This window comes from Dreissena polymorpha, chromosome 11 (genome assembly GCF_020536995.1).
Source record: "Dreissena polymorpha isolate Duluth1 chromosome 11, UMN_Dpol_1.0, whole genome shotgun sequence".
In the NCBI taxonomy this organism is placed as follows: domain Eukaryota; kingdom Metazoa; phylum Mollusca; class Bivalvia; order Myida; family Dreissenidae; genus Dreissena; species Dreissena polymorpha.
Genome location: NC_068365.1, coordinates 27,964,512 through 27,985,375, shown reverse-complemented (window position 1 = coordinate 27,985,375; position 20,864 = coordinate 27,964,512). Strand labels below are relative to the sequence as shown.

The 20,864-nt window shown below is 38.3% G+C and overlaps 1 protein-coding gene across 4 annotated transcripts in view; it reads right to left on the bottom strand.

The window, feature by feature from the left end:
• The window catches only part of LOC127850825 (zinc finger protein 239-like), a 228,633-nt gene that overhangs the window by 185,933 nt on the left and 21,836 nt on the right, over positions 1 to 20,864 (bottom strand). For 3 of the 4 annotated variants that reach the window (XR_008035463.1, XR_008035464.1, XR_008035466.1), the window contains one exon: positions 16,889 to 18,770. Coding sequence is in view for 1 of the 4 variants with exons in the window: in XM_052384168.1 (XP_052240128.1) it covers positions 17,672 to 18,770 (1,099 nt within the window). In the remaining 3 variants the exon portion in view is untranslated. Of the gene's footprint in view, positions 1 to 11,740; positions 18,771 to 20,864 lie in introns of those variants that run through there. The other variant, XM_052384168.1, reaches the window with a different exon arrangement.

Below are 20,864 nucleotides of genomic sequence, written 5' to 3'. Positions count from 1 at the left end.
ATCTTCTATATATTTTTTTACTGTGAAGGACCGGGCCTAATGCAATTTTTTTTATATAATTTCAAGAATATATAGTACTGTTCCTATACACAATTATACATGATCCGCGGACCAAAAGAAATGGGGTACGGGGAAGCATTACCCGTGGGGAACTTGACACTTTCAACGAAACTGGGAGGCGGGTTAGATTCTCGATCAAATCTAAAAATAACTACGTTTGGGGTTTTCCCAGCGTCACAGCGTTTGCAGTGCCACCTGGCAGTTTCGTGTCTGGTTCTTGTCTCGAACCTCTCGATAAATTTGAAAGAGGACGGGAACCGAGCTTCTTTTACTTTTAATAATGATAATCAGCGAGGTATGTCGATGGAGAAAATTTAGCAAACTCAATCGGCCTGGCTCGGTATTTTACATACCGGTAGGTCGCCATAGTGAAGAATTTTGTCATGGTATGATATCTACATTTCAAGCCATATCAGGCACCATTGCGTCCATCAATGGTACTCATAATTGCTTAACAGATGATGCAGTTCACCTCATGACGTTTTGACAATCAACACATTGTTGACAAAAACTTTTAAAAGGCATTGATTAAACAGACCCACCCGAAACCATAGTCCACTGTTGTATCGAGGTAAAAACTGGTCAGACAGAAGCCTTCGAGAGACTTACTTTATAAAGCGGAATACAACATTTAATTACATTAGAATAAACTAGAAATTATAATGTGTCACAGACACTCATACTGATGCCATCACGTGTTACTTAAAGGAACTAAACTGTTCTCAGGGTGGAATATAGGAGAATAAAATTAGAACCGCCAGTCTTCAAAACAATATTTATAAACCAAAGATAAAAACAAGAAAACTATTCCACAATACGTTTTATTTAATACAATTCGTTAAACGTTACGTTCAAACAAGTATATGTATCAGATAATTTGCCATTTAAAGTTTTATATGTGCATTTATATATTTTACGAAACCTTCTAAAAATAAAACAAATCATATTAAAATCTCCATGTCAATACAAAGTAAACACGACTTTTGATTAAAGAATATGCATCTTCATGGTAATATATACATGTATGTTACAGACTATTTGAACTATCATTTAGTGAACAATGCACCACTTCAATATACTATATAGTACTTTAAAGCCTATGTACCATGAAAATAGTGCTACAGTGGAAACCAGTGAACGAGCGCCTGCTGTACGTCAGGATGAACTCCAAGTACGCCAAGCTGTCTGTTGTGGGCTACGCACCAATAGACGACGCGGAAGAAGAGGACAAGGATGCATTCTACGACGCCTTTCAAAGTGTTTTAGAGGACATCCCCCAACACGACGTGCTGATGTTGCTCGGCGACTTCAATGCAAAGGTTGGCTGCGACAACAAAGACAGAGAGAGGACCATGGGAAGACATGGAGTGGGTGTGATCACCGACAACGGGGAGAGTCTAGTCAACTTCTGCCAACAGAACGACTTTGTCTTAGGAGGGACCCTGTTCGCTCACAAGGAGATCCACAAACTTACATGGACATCACAAGACGGCAGGACCCAGAACCAGATCGACCACATCATAATCAACGGTCGGTGGAGGCACTCTCTGCAGGACGTGCGTGTGATGCGACATGCGGACATCGGCAGCGACCATAGTCTTCTGGTGACCAAGGTGACTTTGAAGCTCAGGAAAGCCAAGACGGGAGACATCAAGAACCAACGCTACGATGTGGTCAAGTTGAAAGACCCAAAAGTGAAAGAAGAGTTAAGGGTTACCCTTAGGAATAGATTTAGTATTTTGGAAGATGAGACAGCACTGACCATCGAAGGCTTCAATAGAGTAATGAAAGAGACAGGAGAGGAAGTTCTAGGCTTCAGAAGGAGCAAGAAGACAGAATGGATCTCAGAAGAAACATGGTCTCATATAGAAGAAAGAAGACAGATAAAAAAAACTGTTGGACACCAAATCCCTAAGACTTAAGGAAAGAATTTCAAAGGAATATAGTGAGAAAGACAAGGTGGTGAAGACATCAGCCAGAGGAGACAAGAGGAGGTACATAGAGAGGCTGGAAGAGGAGGCGGAGACAGCAGCCGAGCACAATGACATGAAGACAGTGCACCAGAACACCAGGAAGCTAAAGGGCGACTACGGCCAGCAGAATGACCTTCCTGTGAGAGCTGATAACGGAATTCGTGTCACCGTGGAAGAGGAAAAACTTAAAAGATGGAAGCAACACTTCGAGTCCATCCTAAACCGCCCAGACCCACCAACCCTCGCCGACATTCCTGAATCTAAAGAGGACCTTGACATCAACCTCGGTAACATCACTGTAACGGAAGTCAGTGAAGCCATCCATAAGCTGAAGAATGGGAAGGCGCCTGGTGACGATGGAGTGTGCCGTGAGATGCTGAAAGCAGAAGACACAGTGACACCGCAGCTTCTTTGCCAGATTCTTCAAAAGATTTGGGGCAGTGAAGAAGCGCCAAGCGAATGGAAGACCGGCACCATCGTCAAACTGCCCAATAAAGGAGACCTGGGGAACTGTAACAACTGGCGATGCATCACTTTACTATCTCTCACCAGTAAGATCTTCAGCCTCATCATCCTCCAACGCATCTCAACAGCAGTGGACGGTATTCTTCGCCAGGAACAGGCAGGCTTCAGGAAAGGCAAGTCCTGCATCGACCACATCTTTGTCCTAAGGCAGATCCTTGAACAGTCCCATGAATGGAATGGATCCCTCTACGTGGTTTTATGTGGACTTTGAGAAGGCCTTCGAAAGCCTACACCGAGACTCCCTCTGGAAAATTCTGCGACATTATGGCATCCCTCAGAAACTTGTCAACGTCATCAGGTCCCTGTACGAAAACTTTGAGTGCAGAGTCGTCCACAACAACCAGCTCACTGAACCATTCAAGGTGGAAACTGGAGTGACGCAAGGATGTATCCTCTCGCCGCTCCTATTTTCAGTGGCAATTGACTGGATCATGCGCCGCACCACTGAGGGAAGGAGGCAAGGAATACAGTGTACGCTGACATCGCTGCTAGATTACCTGGACTACGCCGACGATATCGGTCTACTTGCTAGCAGGAACCAGAACATCCAGCAGAAGACACAACAGTTGGCACTGTCAGCAAGCACAATGTAGGTCTCAGGGTCAACATTGGAAAGAGTCAGGTCATGAGGAAGAACACCAGAGTGGGCGACCCAATTACCATCAATGGCCAGCCTCTGCAAGATGTGGACGAGTTCATTTACCTGGGCAGCAAGGTCACCACAGATGGAGACTGTGCAAGGAAGATCAACACGAGAATCAGCAAAGCCAACCAAGCCTTCGCAATGCTGAAGCCCATCTGGAGGACCACAAGCTTTAGCATGCACACCAAGCTCCGCATCTTCAAGAGCAACGTGCTGAGCGTCCGTCTATATGGGTCTGAGTAATGGAAGACCACTGCTACCATCGAGCGCAAACTGGAAGTCTTCCAGAACAAGTGCCTACGACGGATCATGAAAGTCTTCTGGCCAAACATGATCACGAACGTGGATCTGCGTAGAAGAGCTGGCGCAAACATCATCGCTGAGACCATCGCTTTGAGGAGATGGAGATGGCTAGGCCACGTCTGCAGAATGCCATCCGACTCGCTACCCAGGGTGGCACTGAGATGTACGCCACAGGGGAAAAGAAACCGTGGATGACCGAAAGAGACGTGGCGCCGAAACGTTGAGCGAGAGCTCAAGAACAGAGGCCTCACTCTGCAGACAGCACCCGCAACAGCAGCTGACAGACCAAAGTGTCGCTCCCTTGCCGTCGCCTCAAGCAGCAGACGGCGCAGAGAGGATTGAATGAATGAATGAAATATATTTTAAATTGATTATTTTTTACATTATCACCATTTAAACATATGTTATATTGATTGTACACATTCAACATTCCAATAAATTATATATTATAATGATTATTCTAGAGCAAAATCCATTCTATACATAGATGGTGACGTCACTACGTTATTGTCAGTAAGACCGGTGGGTACACAATGGAGCAAATTCTAAACATAAGGGTTAAAGTGCAAGCACATTGCATCAAGTTAAAACATCATGATGATACGATAAATCATTCTTTGCCTGATTTCGAGGACTAAATTTAGTAATATACAGTGTGGAGATTTTCATTTCATCATTATCGTAGAATATATCCATTCTTTGAATACTCTAATACAATTACTTTTTTGCATAATGAGATCCCTCGTGCCTGTGAACAATTTTTAATAGCAGAACTATCTAATAGATACAATATTTATATTTGCGGAAAACGATACAATTACAAATAATTCATATAAGTTAACACAAAGTTCATCGACTGTATGTTGCAATGTTCAATAGTCCATCCACATGTAGCAGTTTTCAATAAACCACACCCACCTGAAGCAGTTTTCAATAGCCCCCAACAACGTAAATCAGTTTTCAAAAGTCTCCACCCACCTAAAGCAGTTTTTAATAGTCCCCACCCACCTGAAGCAGTTTTCACTAGTCCCCAACCACCTGAAAAAGTTTTCAATAGTCCCCACACACCTCAAGCAGTTTTCAACAATCCCCACTCACATATAGCAATATTCAATAGTCCCTATCCCCATGTATTGGTTTTAAATAGCCCCCATCCATCTGTAGCAATATTCAACAGTCCACAACCACCTGAAGCTGTTTTCAATAGTCCCCATCCACATGTAGCATTTTTCAATAGTCTCCATCCATATGTAGCACTTTTCAATAGTCCCCATCAACATGTAGCAGTTTTCAATGAGTTCCATCCACATGTAGTACCTTTCAATAGTCTCCATCCACATGTAGAAGTTTTCAATAGTCTCCATCCACATGTAGAAGTTTTCAATAGTCCTCATCCACATGTAGAAGTTTTCAATGAGTCCCATCCACATGTAGCACTTGTCAATAGTCCCAATTAACATGTAGTAGTTTTCAATGAGTCCCCATCCACATGTAGCACCTTTCGATTGTCCCCATCCACATGTAGCAGTTTTCAATAGTCCCCACCAACCTGAAGCAATGTTCAATAGTCTCCATCCACATGTAGCAGTTTTCAATAGTTCCCGCCCACCTGTAGCAATGTTCAATAGTCTCCATCAACATGTAGCAGTTTTCAATAGTCCTCATCCACATGTAGCAATGTTCAATAGTCCCCATCCACATGTAGCAGTTTTCAATAGTCCTCATCCACCTGTAGCAATGTTCAATAGGCCCTATCCACATGTAGCAGTTTTCAATAGTCTCCATCCACATGTAGCAGTTTTCAATAGTCCTCACCCACCTGTAGCAATGTTCAATAGAGTCCATCCACATGTAGAAGTTTTCAATAGTCTCCACCCACCTGAAGCAGTTTTCAATGAGTCTCCATCCACATGTAGCACCTTTCAATAGTCCCCATCCACCTGTAGCACTTTTCAATAGTCACCGGCCATCCTCATGCAGCAATGTTCAATAGTCTCCATCCATATGTAGCAGTTTTCAATAGTCCTCATCCACCTGTAGCAATGTTCAATAGGCCCTTCCCACATGTAGCAGTTTTTAATAGTCCCACCCAACGGTAGCAGTGTTCGATATCCCCACCCACCTGAAGTATTTTTCAATAGTACTCAACCCCGGAAACAGTTTTCAATAGTCTCTATCCACGCGTAGCAGTTTTCAATAGTCCCAACCCACCTGTAAGAGTTTTAAAGAGTCCCCCACCTTACTTTAGCAGTTTTCAATAGTCCCATGCACCTGTAACAGTTTTCAAAAGTCTCCATTCACCTGTCGCAGTTGTCAATAGTTCCAACCACCTGTAGCAGTTATCAATAGTCCATACCTACCTTTCCACCAGAATCATCATTATTATTCAATCAGAATTATTACTTTTATATAGATCTCACATTCCCACCCACCAGTGTCAGTGACTATCTTTTGTTGTGCTGGTGTCTCTTCGCACCATATTTATCCCACTCCTCCTCGCCTCTCTTCTACTGTGTTGTTTTGAACTTGACGCGCCACGTTTACGGGGACGCTGTCGTGTTAATTGTAGTCTCAGCGTGTCCATTAACAACACAGGCAACACGATTTGTAAAGCATGTCATGGCCTGTATTTGTAAACATGAAGCAGTGAGGGGAAAACAATCGAATATATCTAAGGAACTGCCATATATTAATTATTTGTAATTGTATTGTTTAATATATTTTATAGTGTATTGACATATGTTTCTGAAGCATTACCGTCTTAAGGTTTGTCGAATATGCTTCCGGTACTAACTACTAGGATTTACAAGTTTTGTGATTTGGTGAATTGTTCAAAACATTATATTTTCAAAATATTATTGTACATTGTATCCCTTAATTGCATTTTCTTTTATCAAAATTCGTTTTTATTGTATATTTACATTGAGGTTTTTATATGATTTGTTTTATTTGAAACAAGAGCTGTCACCATAGGATGACTTATGCCCCCTACAAACGCTTGATAGAAGCTATGAGCTTTTTTCGAAACCTAAACGCAGATTTCGAAACCTAAACGCGGATCCTAAGTTCAAGGTCAAGGTCAAAGGGGTCAAAATTTTTGTGCGTATGGAAAGGCCTTGTCCATATAAACATGCATACCAAATATGAAGGTTATATCTCAAGGGACATAGAAGTTATGAGCATTTTTCGAAACCTAAACGCAGATTTCGAAAACTCAACACGGACCCTAAGTTCAAGGTCAAGGTCACAGGGGTAAAAAAATGTGTGCCTATGGAAAGGCCTTGTCCATATACACATGCATACCAAATATGAAGGTTATATCTCAAGGGACATAGACGTAATGAGCATTTTTCGAAACCTAAACGCAGATTTCGAAACCTAAACGCGGACCATAAGTTCAAGGTCAAGGTCACAAGGGTAAAAAAATGTGTGCGTATGGAAAGGCCTTGTCCATATACACATTCATACCAAATATGAAGGTTATATCTCAAGGGACATAGAAGTTATGAGCATTTTTCGAAACCTAAACGCAGATTTCGAAACCTAAACGCGGACCCTAAGTTCAAGGTCAAGGTCACAGGGGTAAAAAAATGTGTGAGTATGGAAAGGCCTTGTCCATATACACATGCATACCAAATATGAAGGTTATATCTCAAGGGACATAGAAGTTATGAGCATTTTTCGAAACCTAAACACAGATTTCGAAACCTAAACGCGGACCATAAGTTCAAGGTCAAGGTCACAAGGGTAAAAAAAATGTGTGCGTATGGAAAGGCCTTGTCCATATACACATTCATACCAAATATGAAGGTTATATCTCAAGGGACATAGAAGTTATGAGCATTTTTCGAAACCTAAACGCAGATTTCGAAACCTAAACGCGGACCCTAAGTTCAAGGTCAAGGTCACAGGGGTAAAAAAATGTGTGAGTATGGAAAGGCCTTGTCCATATACACATGCATACCAAATATGAAGGTTATATCTCAAGGGACATAGAAGTTATGAGCATTTTTCGAAACCTAAACGCAAAGTGTGACGGAAAGACGGACAGACGGATGAAAGGGGGCATAAAAACATCCAACCTCGAATAACAATTAACACATAAATGATACAAACAACTACACTGTATTATTATGAAAACATTAATAATCAAAGGGGAGTAACTACTGTAAACTTAAATGCAATATTAAGAAGAGTTGTCTCGCATATTACATGACCTTAATACAAGATTGTTTACAAGCCTTTTTACTATATAAATATAAGGAAAACTGCCCCGTCCCCCTAGCAACCATGTTTTTCAATTGACCGGAACCATTTTTAACTTAACTCACGTATCTAGGAAACAAAAGTTCTTACAAAATTTCATGAAAATTGGGCCAAAAATGTGACTTCTAGAGTGTTGACATGTTTTCACTATATACATATAGAGAAAAATGCCCCGCCCACTGGCGGCCATATTTTTTCACCGATCTGGACCATTTTCGAACTCGTCCGAGAAATCAATAAAACCAATGTTTTGACCAACTTTCATGATGATTGGGCAAAAATTGTGACTTCCAGAGTGTTTACAAGGTTTCCTTATAGCCAAATAAGGAAAACTGCCCCGCCCACTGGCGGCCATGTTTTTCCACGGACCGGAACCACTTTTGAACTCAACCAACATATCATTAAGACAAACATTTTGACAAAGTTACATGAAGATTGGGCACGAAATGTGACTTCTACAGTGTTTACAAGGTTTTTCTTTTTTTTTATCTAGTGACCTAGTTTTTTACCCGGCACTTCCCGGTTTCGAACTCGACCGAGATTTCATTGGGACGAAGCTTCTGACCAAGTTTCATGAAGATCGGACAATAAATGTGGCCTCTAGAGTGTTAACAAACAATTGTTAACGGACGGATGGACCGACGACGGACCAAAAACCGGTCACAAAAGCTCACCTGAGCAATCAGGTGAGCTAATGAAAGCAATATCTTAAGGGAAACAGTAGTTACGAGCCTTTTTCGAATCGCGGTCACAGATTTCGAAACCTGAATGCTGACCTCAAGGTCACAGGGGTCAAAAATTGTTTGCGCATGGAAAGGTGTTTTACAGATACACATGCATACCAAATATGAAAGCAATATCTGAAGGGACACAGCAACTATGAGCCTTATCGAATCGCGGTCGCAGATTTTGAAACCTTAACGCTGACCTCAAGTTCAAGGTCAAGGTTACAGGGGTCAACAAGTTTATGCGCATGGAAAGGTGTTGATAAGATACACATGCGTACCAAATATGAAAGCAATATCTGAAGGGACAAAGTAGTTTTGAGCCTTTTTCGAATCGCGGTCGCAGATTTCGAAACCTAAACGCTGACCTCAAGCTCAAGGTCAAGGTCACAGGGGTAAAAACTTGTATGCACAATGAAAGGTCTTGTCTAGATACACATGCATACCAAATATTAAAGCAATATCTAAAGGGACACAGAAGTTATGAGCCTTTTTCGAAAAGTGTGACGCAAGTAACACCTATATGTCCCCAGACCATATTCAGGCGACACAAAAACGTATATTGTCATAATGTTCTAGTTTTTATGCCCCCGGATCAAAAGATCGGGGGCATATTGTTTTTGGCCTGTATGTCTGTCTGTCATTCATTCATTTATTGTACATGTATGTGTGTGTTCCAAAACTTTAACCTTGGTTAAAGTTTTGCAATAACTTTTGCATTATTGAAGATAGCAACTTGAAATTTGGCATGCATGTGTATCTCATGGAGCTGCACATTTTGAGTGTTAAAAGGTCAAGGTCATCCTTATGGTCAAAGGTCAAATATATGGCTTCAAAGTGGCGCAATAGGGGACATTGTTTTCTGACAAACACATCACTTGTTTTCCTATGGTTTAATAATATTGTTCTGAAGAGTAACGGTTCTAATTTTATTTGTGCATACTCCACCTTCTCAGAATAGTTAAGTCCCTTTGGGTCACAAACGAGCGTCCTGGGACCACGGCCCTATTGTTTTTGAATCCCAATGGACTGCTAGGTGAATCGCGCTCAAACTTTCACAGTTTAATTACCTTATGTGTATATGATAGCGTAAAAACGATTTTGTCTGCGACCAGTTTCGGCTAAAATACCCTTTTTCATTGCGTACGCTTAAAAACATATACTGGATTTGTTTGTGTCCAAACATGTGTTGTGGAGGCGTCAGTGTCTGTGACACATTTTTTTTATATTCTCATGTGGTGGTCGTCTCACGAACTTTTAGTTTTTCCTCTGACCATTGGCGATTTGCCTCGAAACAAGGATGGTTAAGAATGAGCGGTCTGATTCGTTGAAGTGTGTTGCAACGGCGAATCTGTTGAATTAACTTGTTTCAAGTCTGACCAGTGCACGTACACGCGTTTGTTCGAGGCCATTTTCCAACATATCGTTTGTTTCCGACATAAGACGTCAAGAGGTAAACTACATTGGCTGTTTTTGGAATTATGAGCACCTTGATTGACGAAACTGCGCTAAATACGGCTTGAAATGTCTTTGATTGTTGCATCATCTTGTACGTTTGCAAACGAGAAGTGTTGCATGGGGCGCTTGTTTTGTGATGTCCGTGTGCAATCTTTAGCTTGCATGTGTATGTCTTCTTTGATACTTTTGGCCTCTTGTAGGTTATGCGTGTTTTTTTTTGTCATGAAAAATTATTAAATTCCCTTGATGCCTCAATTTTAAACAAGTAGTGGTCAATATTTTCATATATTTTTGGAAGCCCAGAACGGAAAATGGCAACAAACGGAATTTTTGCATCAATATTTTTTGTTTTGTTTTAAGTAATTTCTCCTTATGCAGTGCTATCACCTGGGTACTTTGTTTCTGTGGTATCCTACAAAGGTATTAGTAAGGTCGCCGTTGTGTATTGAATATGGTGTTCGACTTGCGACCGGGAGGTCACGGGTTCAATCCCCCCGCTTTGGGAGGATTCTTTAGATCTCACCCCAATAGACAAAAAACTGGTTCTTGCCAGGAAAAGGACCCGATAGCGTAGGCTTTCTGCAAAATTAAACGTCAATAAATAGGTTTAAACTAAAGGTTTTTAAATAGGTCTTGTGTCCGAAGCTCAGTGTTAAGTTCGTGGCAGCTGGTTGAAACCAGGTATTGATGGAGGTCAGAAATTTTTTTATCCCCATTTATGGGCGAGACAAGATCAAGAAATATGTGTCGCTATTTTGTTATATCGGTAGTGACTTTGTATTGTGAAATTTGATGACGTGTTTAAAGAAAGCGTTGAAGATTTACTGGCCATTGAACCACTGCATCAAGGTCTGTATGTCGATATCGTTGATAAAATGCAACCAAAATGGTTAAAGATGTACTGACTCGAGAAGAACTCCAAGACGCCCAAAACGATGTTGATGTATAACCGTACCATGCGCCATTTTTGATCTCATGACCCTTTCAGGGATTTGAAGGCAGTGATTCCCATTGAACTTAAATTAGTGACATTCAAAACTTAGAATGAACAGTTCAACAAGAGTGCGTCTTTCCAAATTGTTGTTTCCTTGATTTGAACATGGCCTAGATATTTTCCATGCATTGTAAAACAATATTTGTGTAAGTAAAGGTAAATAATTTTGTAAACAAGAGGGCCTGAAAGGCCTAAAGTCGCTCACCTGAGATAAAAAGAAATAACCTGTTCTTTGCGAAGGTAATGTAAGATAGCTTTGTTCCCAATAGTTAAAGTACACATAGAAACTGATCCCGATTGAAACTGTTCCAAAAATTACTAAGTTCAATAGTTGAGAATCATCAAACTTATAAAAATGGAATCATCTTCATCTCTGTTCTTTAATAAATTATCTTAGATTTTGGTAAATTTCCCAAATGTCCATTTCAAAAAACTATATTCAATGTCAAAAATATTCATTACTTACCTGTGACGCAGATTCTTTATGCAGTAAAATTTAGTTTTCGGGATGCTGATAAGCCCTGTCCAGCATGTTTTATACATCCTCAGGCTAGAAGGACATTGGCCAATAGTCAACATCCAATTATATACTTCAATACATCTTTTCTGGGCATATCTCAATTTTAATTGGCTTTTGCATAGTCTAAGAGGAGTGTTGAGAATTTGATTGACAGATAAGGATCTAAGACAAGGCATTTCAGCCTCTCCCTCTGTAACTCCTCAGCTAAGACAAAGGAAACGTAACAATTAACTAAAATTCACGTAGAGTCAAAATAATACAAAACAACAAATATCTTATTCATGTTCCTTTAACAAAATTCCTCATTTTTAGTATAAACATGACATATACTTGTTATCAGATGACAGACTTGTGTCATTAATTAGTTACTGGCAGTTGAGACATTAAACATCATCTAAACACTACTCAGAAAGAACTGAATTACAGTATGTACACAAAGTATATACACATGTAAATGCAAAATAATGACACCATAGTGAACAAGATGCATGAAAATGATCAGCAGTATGTCTCCTTTATGGATGATCATTATCTACTGCACTAAATATGTACAGGTAAGCAAATGCAATTTACTGGAGTCAAGGTTGCCATGGAAATAGTTTCATAGCACAGTAGTCTGCTGAGATTATTGATTTTCCCAATCCAATTGATCTTAGATGTTCAATCAATACACCAAAACACAGTAGGTTAACTTGGCTTATCAGTAAAGATCAAAGATAAGGCTTTACAGTGCATTAGTACATGTACAGTTATTTTATGACATAGAAACAATAGGTTTATTAAATTGCATGCAAACTACTGTCTTTATGTACACCACATTTTATGAAGAAAGTACCATGTTTATACAAGGGAGTTAACTTTTATAAAGTATGTACAGGTTATCTTTCTTAAACATTATGGCTAATCAGAACTAGACTGTTCACATGTTTTCACTATATACGTATAGAGCAAACTGTCCCACCCCCTGGGGGCCATGTTTTTTCACCGTCAAGACCATTTTCGAACTCGTTAGAGATATCTATAAAATCGATGCTTAGAAAAAAATATGATGATTAGGCAAAAAATGTGACTTCTAGTGTTCACAAGCTTTTTTTACTATATAATATAAGGAAAATGACCCCCACCCGGCCATGTTTTTTTACTGATCCGAGCCATTTTTGAACTCAACCGTCATATCCAGAAAACACATGTTCGGGCCAAATTTTTATGAAGATTAGACCAAAAATGTGCCTTTTAGAGTGTTCACATGTTTTCACTATATACATAAAAGAGAAAACTGGCCCGCCCCCTGGCGGCCATATTTTTTTTACCGATCTGGACCATTTTCGAACTCGTCCGAGATATCAATGAAACCAATGTTTTAACCAAGTTTCATAATAATTGGACAAAAAATGTGACTTCTAGAGTGTTCACAAGATTTCTCTGTATTCATATTAGGAATACTGCCCCACCCCCTGGCGGTCATGTTTTTCAAGGGAACGTAACCATTTTTGCACTCAACCAACAAATCATTTAGACAATGTTACACGGAGATTTGGGCTGACATGTGACTTCTACAGTGTTCACAAGGTTTTCCTTTTTTTTACTTAGTGACCTATTTTTTGACCCAGCATGACCCAGTTTCGAACTCAGTCGAGGTATCAATGGGACAAATGTTCTGACCAAGTTTCATGAAGATCGGGCAATATATGTGGCCTCTGGAGTGGCCACAACTCAAAATGTTGACGCCGCACAACGGACGACGGACAGAAGGCGATCACAAAAGCTCACCATGAGCAGGTTGTGCTCAGGTGAGCTAAAAATGCCCCGACCCATGATGGCCATGTTTTTAAAGAAGCCAAAACCATTTTCGAACTCGTCCAAGATATCATTGGGACTAATCTTCTGACCAAGTTTCATGAAGATCGGAAAATAAATGTGGCCTCTAGAGTGTCAACAAGGTTTTGCTATAGCCATATACGGAAACATGATCCGCCACCTTGCCGCCATGTTTTTCAACCAAAGGGCATCATTTTTGAATTCGTCCAAGATATTATTGGGATGAATCTTTGGACCGAGTTTCATGAAGATTGGACAATAAATGTGGCCTCTAGAGTGTTAACAAGATTTTACTATAGCCATATATAGCCATTAAAGGAAAAACGCCCCGCCCCATGGCAGCCATGTTTTTCAAGCAACGGTTACCATTTTCAAACCTGTCCACGATATCATTGGGACAAATCTTCTAACCAAGTTTCATGAAGATCGGAAAAAAATGTGGCCTCTAGGGTGTTAACAATGTTTCACTATAGCCATATAAGGAAAAATGCCCCGCCTCCTGGCTGCCATGTTTTTCAACCAAATGGCATCATTTTCGAACTCGTCCAAGATATCATTGGGATGAATCTTCTGACCAAGTTTCATGAAGATCAGACAATAAATGTGGCCTCTAGAGTGTTAACAAGATTTTACTATAGCCATATTAGGAAAAATGCCTCGCCCCTTGGCAGCCATGTTTTTCAGGCAAACGTAACCATTTTCGAAATCATCCACGATATCATTGAGTTCAATCTTCTGACCAAATTTCAAGAAGATTGGACAATAAATGTGGCCTCTAGAGAGTTAACAAGGTAAATGTTGACGGCTCACGACGCACGACGGACAAAAGGCGATCACAAAAGCGTTGTGCTTAGGTGAGCTAAAAACAAAGTACTTTTGAAACAAATAACACATACTAAGTTAAAAAAAAACATAATTGTCTTAGTGTAACCAAAATAAACATGTTTTTGAGTCAAAATTGAGAAGATAGCAATTTATTTCCATGCAAAAAGCAGAATTTTGCAGTAATGGAACCTTTTACCATTTAAAATAATTAATGGCATTTTCAACTTTCCATCTTACATGTCATTCATAGTATATCGATTTTACAACATGAATATTAATATAAACAAATAACATTATAAACTTCAAGCAATATCATTAATTTCTTTAAATCAAACAGAAAACATAATTAGGCCCCAAAAAAAAGATTCTGTGTTTAGGGCAACGATCTCAAAAAAGCTAGGTAGGGTAGGGATTGATTTTTTTTTTACCCAAGAATCTTTTCTTTTTTTACCCAAGAATCTAAGTATTGCAACGGTGTTCCTACTGCCTACTTCTTTGCATCCATAACAAACTATTATTTCAAAATAATTTCAAGTACTAACATGTTTTGTATTAAACATTTCTTTCATTCTTTGGTGTAAATTGTAAACAATTGTTGAAAATAAAATCATTTTTGTCATTCGAATTTTTTTCAATGTATGTTATACATTCAATACTATTCGAAAAAAAAAATTCTGAAGAAATCACAAATATTAAAATTTTACTTAAAAATGTACATGTGCATATAAATGGAAAGCGTACATGTTATTTTATCTATTTATAATACCTCTATATTTGATTAATTTAATACTTATCATAGTTTACTGTAACTCCTCCTCTTCGATGGTTGCAATAATATTTTTGGACTGCCAAGGGAGATTGAATTCACAAAAATTGTGTCGGATCAAAATACTCAAATGCTCACCTTCATGAAATTTGTAGATAGCAAACACTAATATTTTCAGAAAGTAAAGTTATTACATGGAAGTTAGGTCTTCAAATTACGTATGAATTGATGCACATTAAACTGCACATGCTACCTTAGCGCCGTTGCATTTTTTCTCTGGGGCTTTTTATGTGTCAGATTAAAAAAATACATTTCAAATACTTCAATGTTCATATTAAGAAGTACAAATTTGTTTAAAAAATAAGTTACAACGAATTTTCCAATATAAATACTATTACAAATAACAAAACAATTGAACCATTTAATATTCACGTATTTTCAGTAATTTGCAGAATTATCCCACCCATTAAAATTCATCGTGTCCGTTTTACAAACCTATGTTTTGAAACTGCTACTGTCAACATCCATCCTCTAACAAATCACAACACACTTATAGTATTTTATATAAAAATAAACTGGTTAAAAACAAATCAATTTTTCGAAATTTAAAATTCATTTAGTATGCAAATTGCTGTTTAAACAACAGATGTCAGATACTGATCAGGTGTTTTTCCTTCTTTAGCAGGGGCCTTATATAGGCCCCTTTTCCCATGGGAAAGGCCTTTTCCCCACAATAAATTTCTTTAAAATAGTGCAAATTTCCCAACATTTTAAGTTGACCTTTGACAAAATCCCCGCTTTCTTCTTTTTTGTATATTTTCCCCCTAAAATTGAAGGCCAGACGTCTCACCCCCATTCAGAAAAAACGCATTGCTGATAGTAAGTTTATCAATGCATTAAATTTATTTGTACAAAAAATCACATTTATAATTGTAAGGAATGAATGAAGTTCCTTTAACAACAGAACACATGAAGAATATCGATAATAAAATTAAACAGACTAAGATTAAAAAGCACAAAGCAATTCTCGGTATTACGAAAGTTTCCTTGACAATTTATCGGTGGCGAAATCATGTGACAACTCATAATTTTACTACAAGTCAATAAACTAGCCACAAGGAAAAAGCATTATTATGCATAAATTTTATGGGGTAACTAACTGTTTATACCCCAATTACGACGATCTGAGTTGCAGAACATGTATTCGTTTGAGTGTATAAACTTTCGACATATTTACTCTGAAGTTTTAGCTGCGCATGCGCAGGAACATTTTATGAATGTTAACAAAAATACGACGTAATGTTTACTGCTAATATTTCTTTTAAGCTCTCTTTTATTTCCAGACTTTAATTCTTTGAAATAAATAAATTGTTGCTCTTTTATTACTTAACGGACATTCGGATCGGCAACATAGCATTTTCAATTGGCCCTGACTAAAACGTCGGTCAGGTCAAACACTTTCGAGAATGTCTGCTCGTGGCATCGGAGGTGCCTTTGTTACTTATTGAAAGAAGTCGTTACATCAAAAACACGAAACATTCACATATCTCTTTGTGAATGTTTGCAGTTTGGGTTGAAAAACACGTAAAATTGCCGACATTTTCGACAATGTTACCGAACGCCATATGAGTTTATACAGGATTACCTCCCCTGAAAATAAAGCGCTAACGACTTAAAATTTCACGAAAAATTCGGCTTTAAAAACTTTAGGGTCGGCGGGGTTCTGCTAGGTAGGGTCGGATTACCCGAAACACAGAATCTTTTTTTCTGGCCTAATTGTGAATAAAAAAGCATCGAAGACTTTACATGTATCAGTCTTAAGCTAAACATTAACTTGTTTGGTTCTTAGTGTAGGTTCAGTCCTGTAAACCTCACACTTGTTCAGTCTTTCTAATGTATGCCTCTTCAAGTGACCACTCTGAGTCTCTTAACAAGTATAATCACACACCTCAGTCACACTTCCACAGTCTTTCTCCGGTGTGAATCCTCATGTAAGTCTTCAAGTTACAAACCTCTTTTATACATGCATGACCATACAGCTAACACTTATACAGTCTTTTCCTGTATGTATCCTAATATTTCTCCTGAATTGACCACTTCAGCTACTTGCATAACCACAGACCTCACACTTGTGCAGTATTTCTCTTGTATGTATATGCATTTGTCTCTTTCAGTTTAACCAATCTAGTTTCTTGCAAAACCACGTACCTAAAGCTTTCAGTCTTTCTCCTTTATGTATCTCAATGTGTCTTTTCAAGGAAAAACTCTGATTAGATTTATAATCACACACTTCACATTTATATAGTCTTTCTCCTGTATGTATCCTCATGTGTACCTTCAAGGTACCACTCTGGTTAAAGACACAATCGAACATCTCACACTTGAACGTTTTTTCTCCTGTATATATCCTCATGTGAACCTTCAAGGCACTTCTCTGGTTAAAGGCATAACCACACACCTCACACTTGTACGTGCTTTCTCCTGTATGTATCCTCGTGTGTACCTTAAAGGTACTACTCTGGTTAAAGTCATAACCACACACCTCACACTTGTACAGTTTTTCTCCTGTATGTATCATCATGTGTACCTTCAAGGTACCACTCTGGTTGAAGTCATAACCACACATCTCACATGTGTACAGTTTTTCTCCTGTATGTATCATCATGTGTACCTTCAAGGTACCACTCTGGTTAAAGTCATAACCACACACCTCACTCTTGTACGTTTTTTCTCCTGTATGAATCGTCATGTGTACCTTCCAGGTACAACTCTGGTTAAAGTCATAACCAAACACCTCACACTTGAACCGTTTTTTCTCCTGTGTGTATCCTCATGTGTTTCTTCAAGTCAGAACTATAGCTACTTGCATAACCACACACCTCACACTTGTATGGTCTTTCCCCTGTATGTTTCCTCATGTGTGCGTTCAAGTTGCTACTACGGTTACATTTATAATCACACACCTCACACTTGAACCATTTTTCTCCTGTATGTATCCGCATGTGAACATTCAAGGCACTACTCTGGTTAAAGTCACAACCACACACCTCACACTTGTATGGTCTTTCCCCTGTATGTCTCCTTATGTGTCTTTTCAAGTTGCTACTCTGACTACATTTATAATCACACAGTTCACACTTGAACTGTTTTTCTCCTGTATGTATCCTCATGTGTTTTTTTAAGTTATAACTCTGGATACATTCAAAACCACACACCTCACACTTGTATGGTCTTTCCCTTGTATGTCTCCTTATGTGTCTTTTCAAGTTGCTACTCTGACTACATCTATAATCACACAGTTCACACTTGAACTGTTGTTTTCCTGAATGTATCCTCATGTGTTCCTTCAAGGTATCACTCCGGTTAAACTCACAACCACACACCTCACACTTGAACCGTTTTTCTTCTGTATATAACCTCATGTGTGTCTTCAAGTTGCTACTCTGGCTACATTCAGTTTGTTCTAATTTTACACCTGCCAAGTTGAAGCCATCTTGTTTGGTAAGATCTGGATCCTTGGCTACACATCCTTTCGCTTCTGATTCTTCATATGAAAAATTGAAGACATCTTGCTTGTGATCTTGATATATCTCTTCCTGTTTCACTTGGACACATGCAGAAAAAAACCCATTAGCCATACATGTATTATAACTTTCATCTGTCTCAAGTTTGACACAAACAGAGTTTAAGTCATCAGGTGTTCTGCCTGAGCTTAAGGTTTCTTGAATTACACTATAAAAGTTTACGTCAGGTTGCATGGTTGAATCAATATCCCCTATAATGGGAGTCTTGCTGTCTGTGCCACTATCCACGTCATTGCATTCTGTCCCTAGTTTCCTTCTCTTGTAAGTTTTGGAGGCCATCTGAGGAGAACTTTTTTGTGTGCTTGTCATTCTGTAATCATTTCAAGAATAACATGTAAATTTTGAGGAAGATATTTGAGACAGATTTGAAGAACAGTTTTTATAATGACCCCTGAGATTTTCTGGGGAAAGTTAAGTTATGTATACATGAAAACTTTTTTGTTAATATCCCATATATGTTAATTCCCCTATATAAATTATGTGTGAAACTCCTAATATCATAGTTTTGAGAATTTTAATTTTATCTTTAAATCACCTAAATTTATTTGAAACAACTGTAAATGTCGATAACTGCGTTCAATCAGAAATCTATGAAAAATTTGGAAATACATTTTATAATGCTCTTTTAAGATGAGTCTCCAATTTAAATGAAATTCTTGTGTAAATGTTCCCATCTTATAATCAAGAGAATACGGTTAGAGCAACATATTCCTAATTCATATTACACTTGTTTTGCTCACAAAGATACATGAGTTTAAATTTGATTGTTGCACTGGCTATTAGGTTATTTTCTTTAATTTTTTTGTAACCTGAGACATAGGTTTCTGTATGAATGTTTTACTAGTAATTTAACCTTTAATAAGAAAAGAAAAACAAGAGGGCCATCTGAGAAGAGTGTGTTCACCTCACCTGAGAAGAGTGTGTTCATTGAATTTTTACCTAATGTATTGGGCTGTTTGTAAAACATGCATGCCTGCATATGGGCTGACAGTTGTAATGGCAGCCATTGTGTGAATATGAATATATTAGTCATTGCGACTTTGACTTTTGACCTTGGTTTCTTGAGTTGTCATTTGGACACCATTTTACAGTGTTGAGTCATTGTTATTTAGACGTTTGACCTAGTGACTTGAACATTATGTTGGTCATCTGCCAGTCATTATCAATGTAACTATGAATATCATAAATCTAGGCGTAAGCATTGTCAGTAAATATCAAGGAACAATTTTATTGTTTTGAGTCACTGTGATATTGATCTTTGATGTAGTGATTTGAAATTCAAAAGGGGTATTTTTAAAATCATGATCAATGTAGTACCTAAGAAGTCTTTATCCTAGGTGAAAGTTTTTTTGAGTTATCATTTTAAGACCAATTTTTGTATTTTGAATCACTGTAACTGTCACCTTTGACCTAGTGACGAGAAGATCAATAGGGGTCATTGGGGAGTCATGATCAATGTAGCCAACAGTTAGCAATTTACATTCCAAACCTAAATTTGGTACATGTAGCTGTATATTTTAGAACCCTTTATCAGCAGCAGCATATATCCATTGTTAATGTCTTCTTTTAACACAGCCTGTTGACCAGAGCTCACACACCAACAAATTACAGCAAAATGTTATTCCTGATCCCATACATTAACTTCATAAACAATCAATGTGTGTATCCTTCAGTATGACTCATTCCTTCCTCTCTCTCATAATCAATGTTAGGCATCAATGGGTTAATATCAAATTCAGTTGTGTGTGTTTGTTCTTGTGTACTTGCAGATTTTAGAGCACATATGAACTGTGGTGTCCTTGTCTGATAACAAAATAATAATTGTATAGTATTTTCATAGTTGACATTGTAAGATTTTAAATTACAAAACAAACAAATGAATTACATTCCATCTTGCATCGTTTCAAGGTCAGCCCACTGTTAGTCTGTCTGGAAATTGTAAATTAGGTGCTTTGTGTTTTATTACCAAAACAAAAAAACTTTAAACCACAAACATCTTAAAAAAAGATGCAATGATTATAATGCACACATGTCAGATGGATAACACAGTTATAAGATGTTCAAAACATCTACATGATAAATTCCATTTTTGATTGATTTAATAAGAAAATTCTATCAACTTGACCATTATATTGTTTCATGATCCTAGGCGTAAGCTTTCTTGAGTTATCATCCAAAAACCATTTTACTGTGTCAAGTAACCATGACCTTGACCTAGTGACCTGAAAGTCAATACGGGTCATCTGCAAGTCATGATCAATGTACCTATGAAGTTTCATGATCCTAGGCATAGGCCTTCTTGAGTTATCATCTGGAAACAATTTTTCTAATTTGAAACACCGTGACCTTGACCTTTGAACTAGTGACCTGAAAATCAATAGGGGTCATCTGCGAGTCATGATCA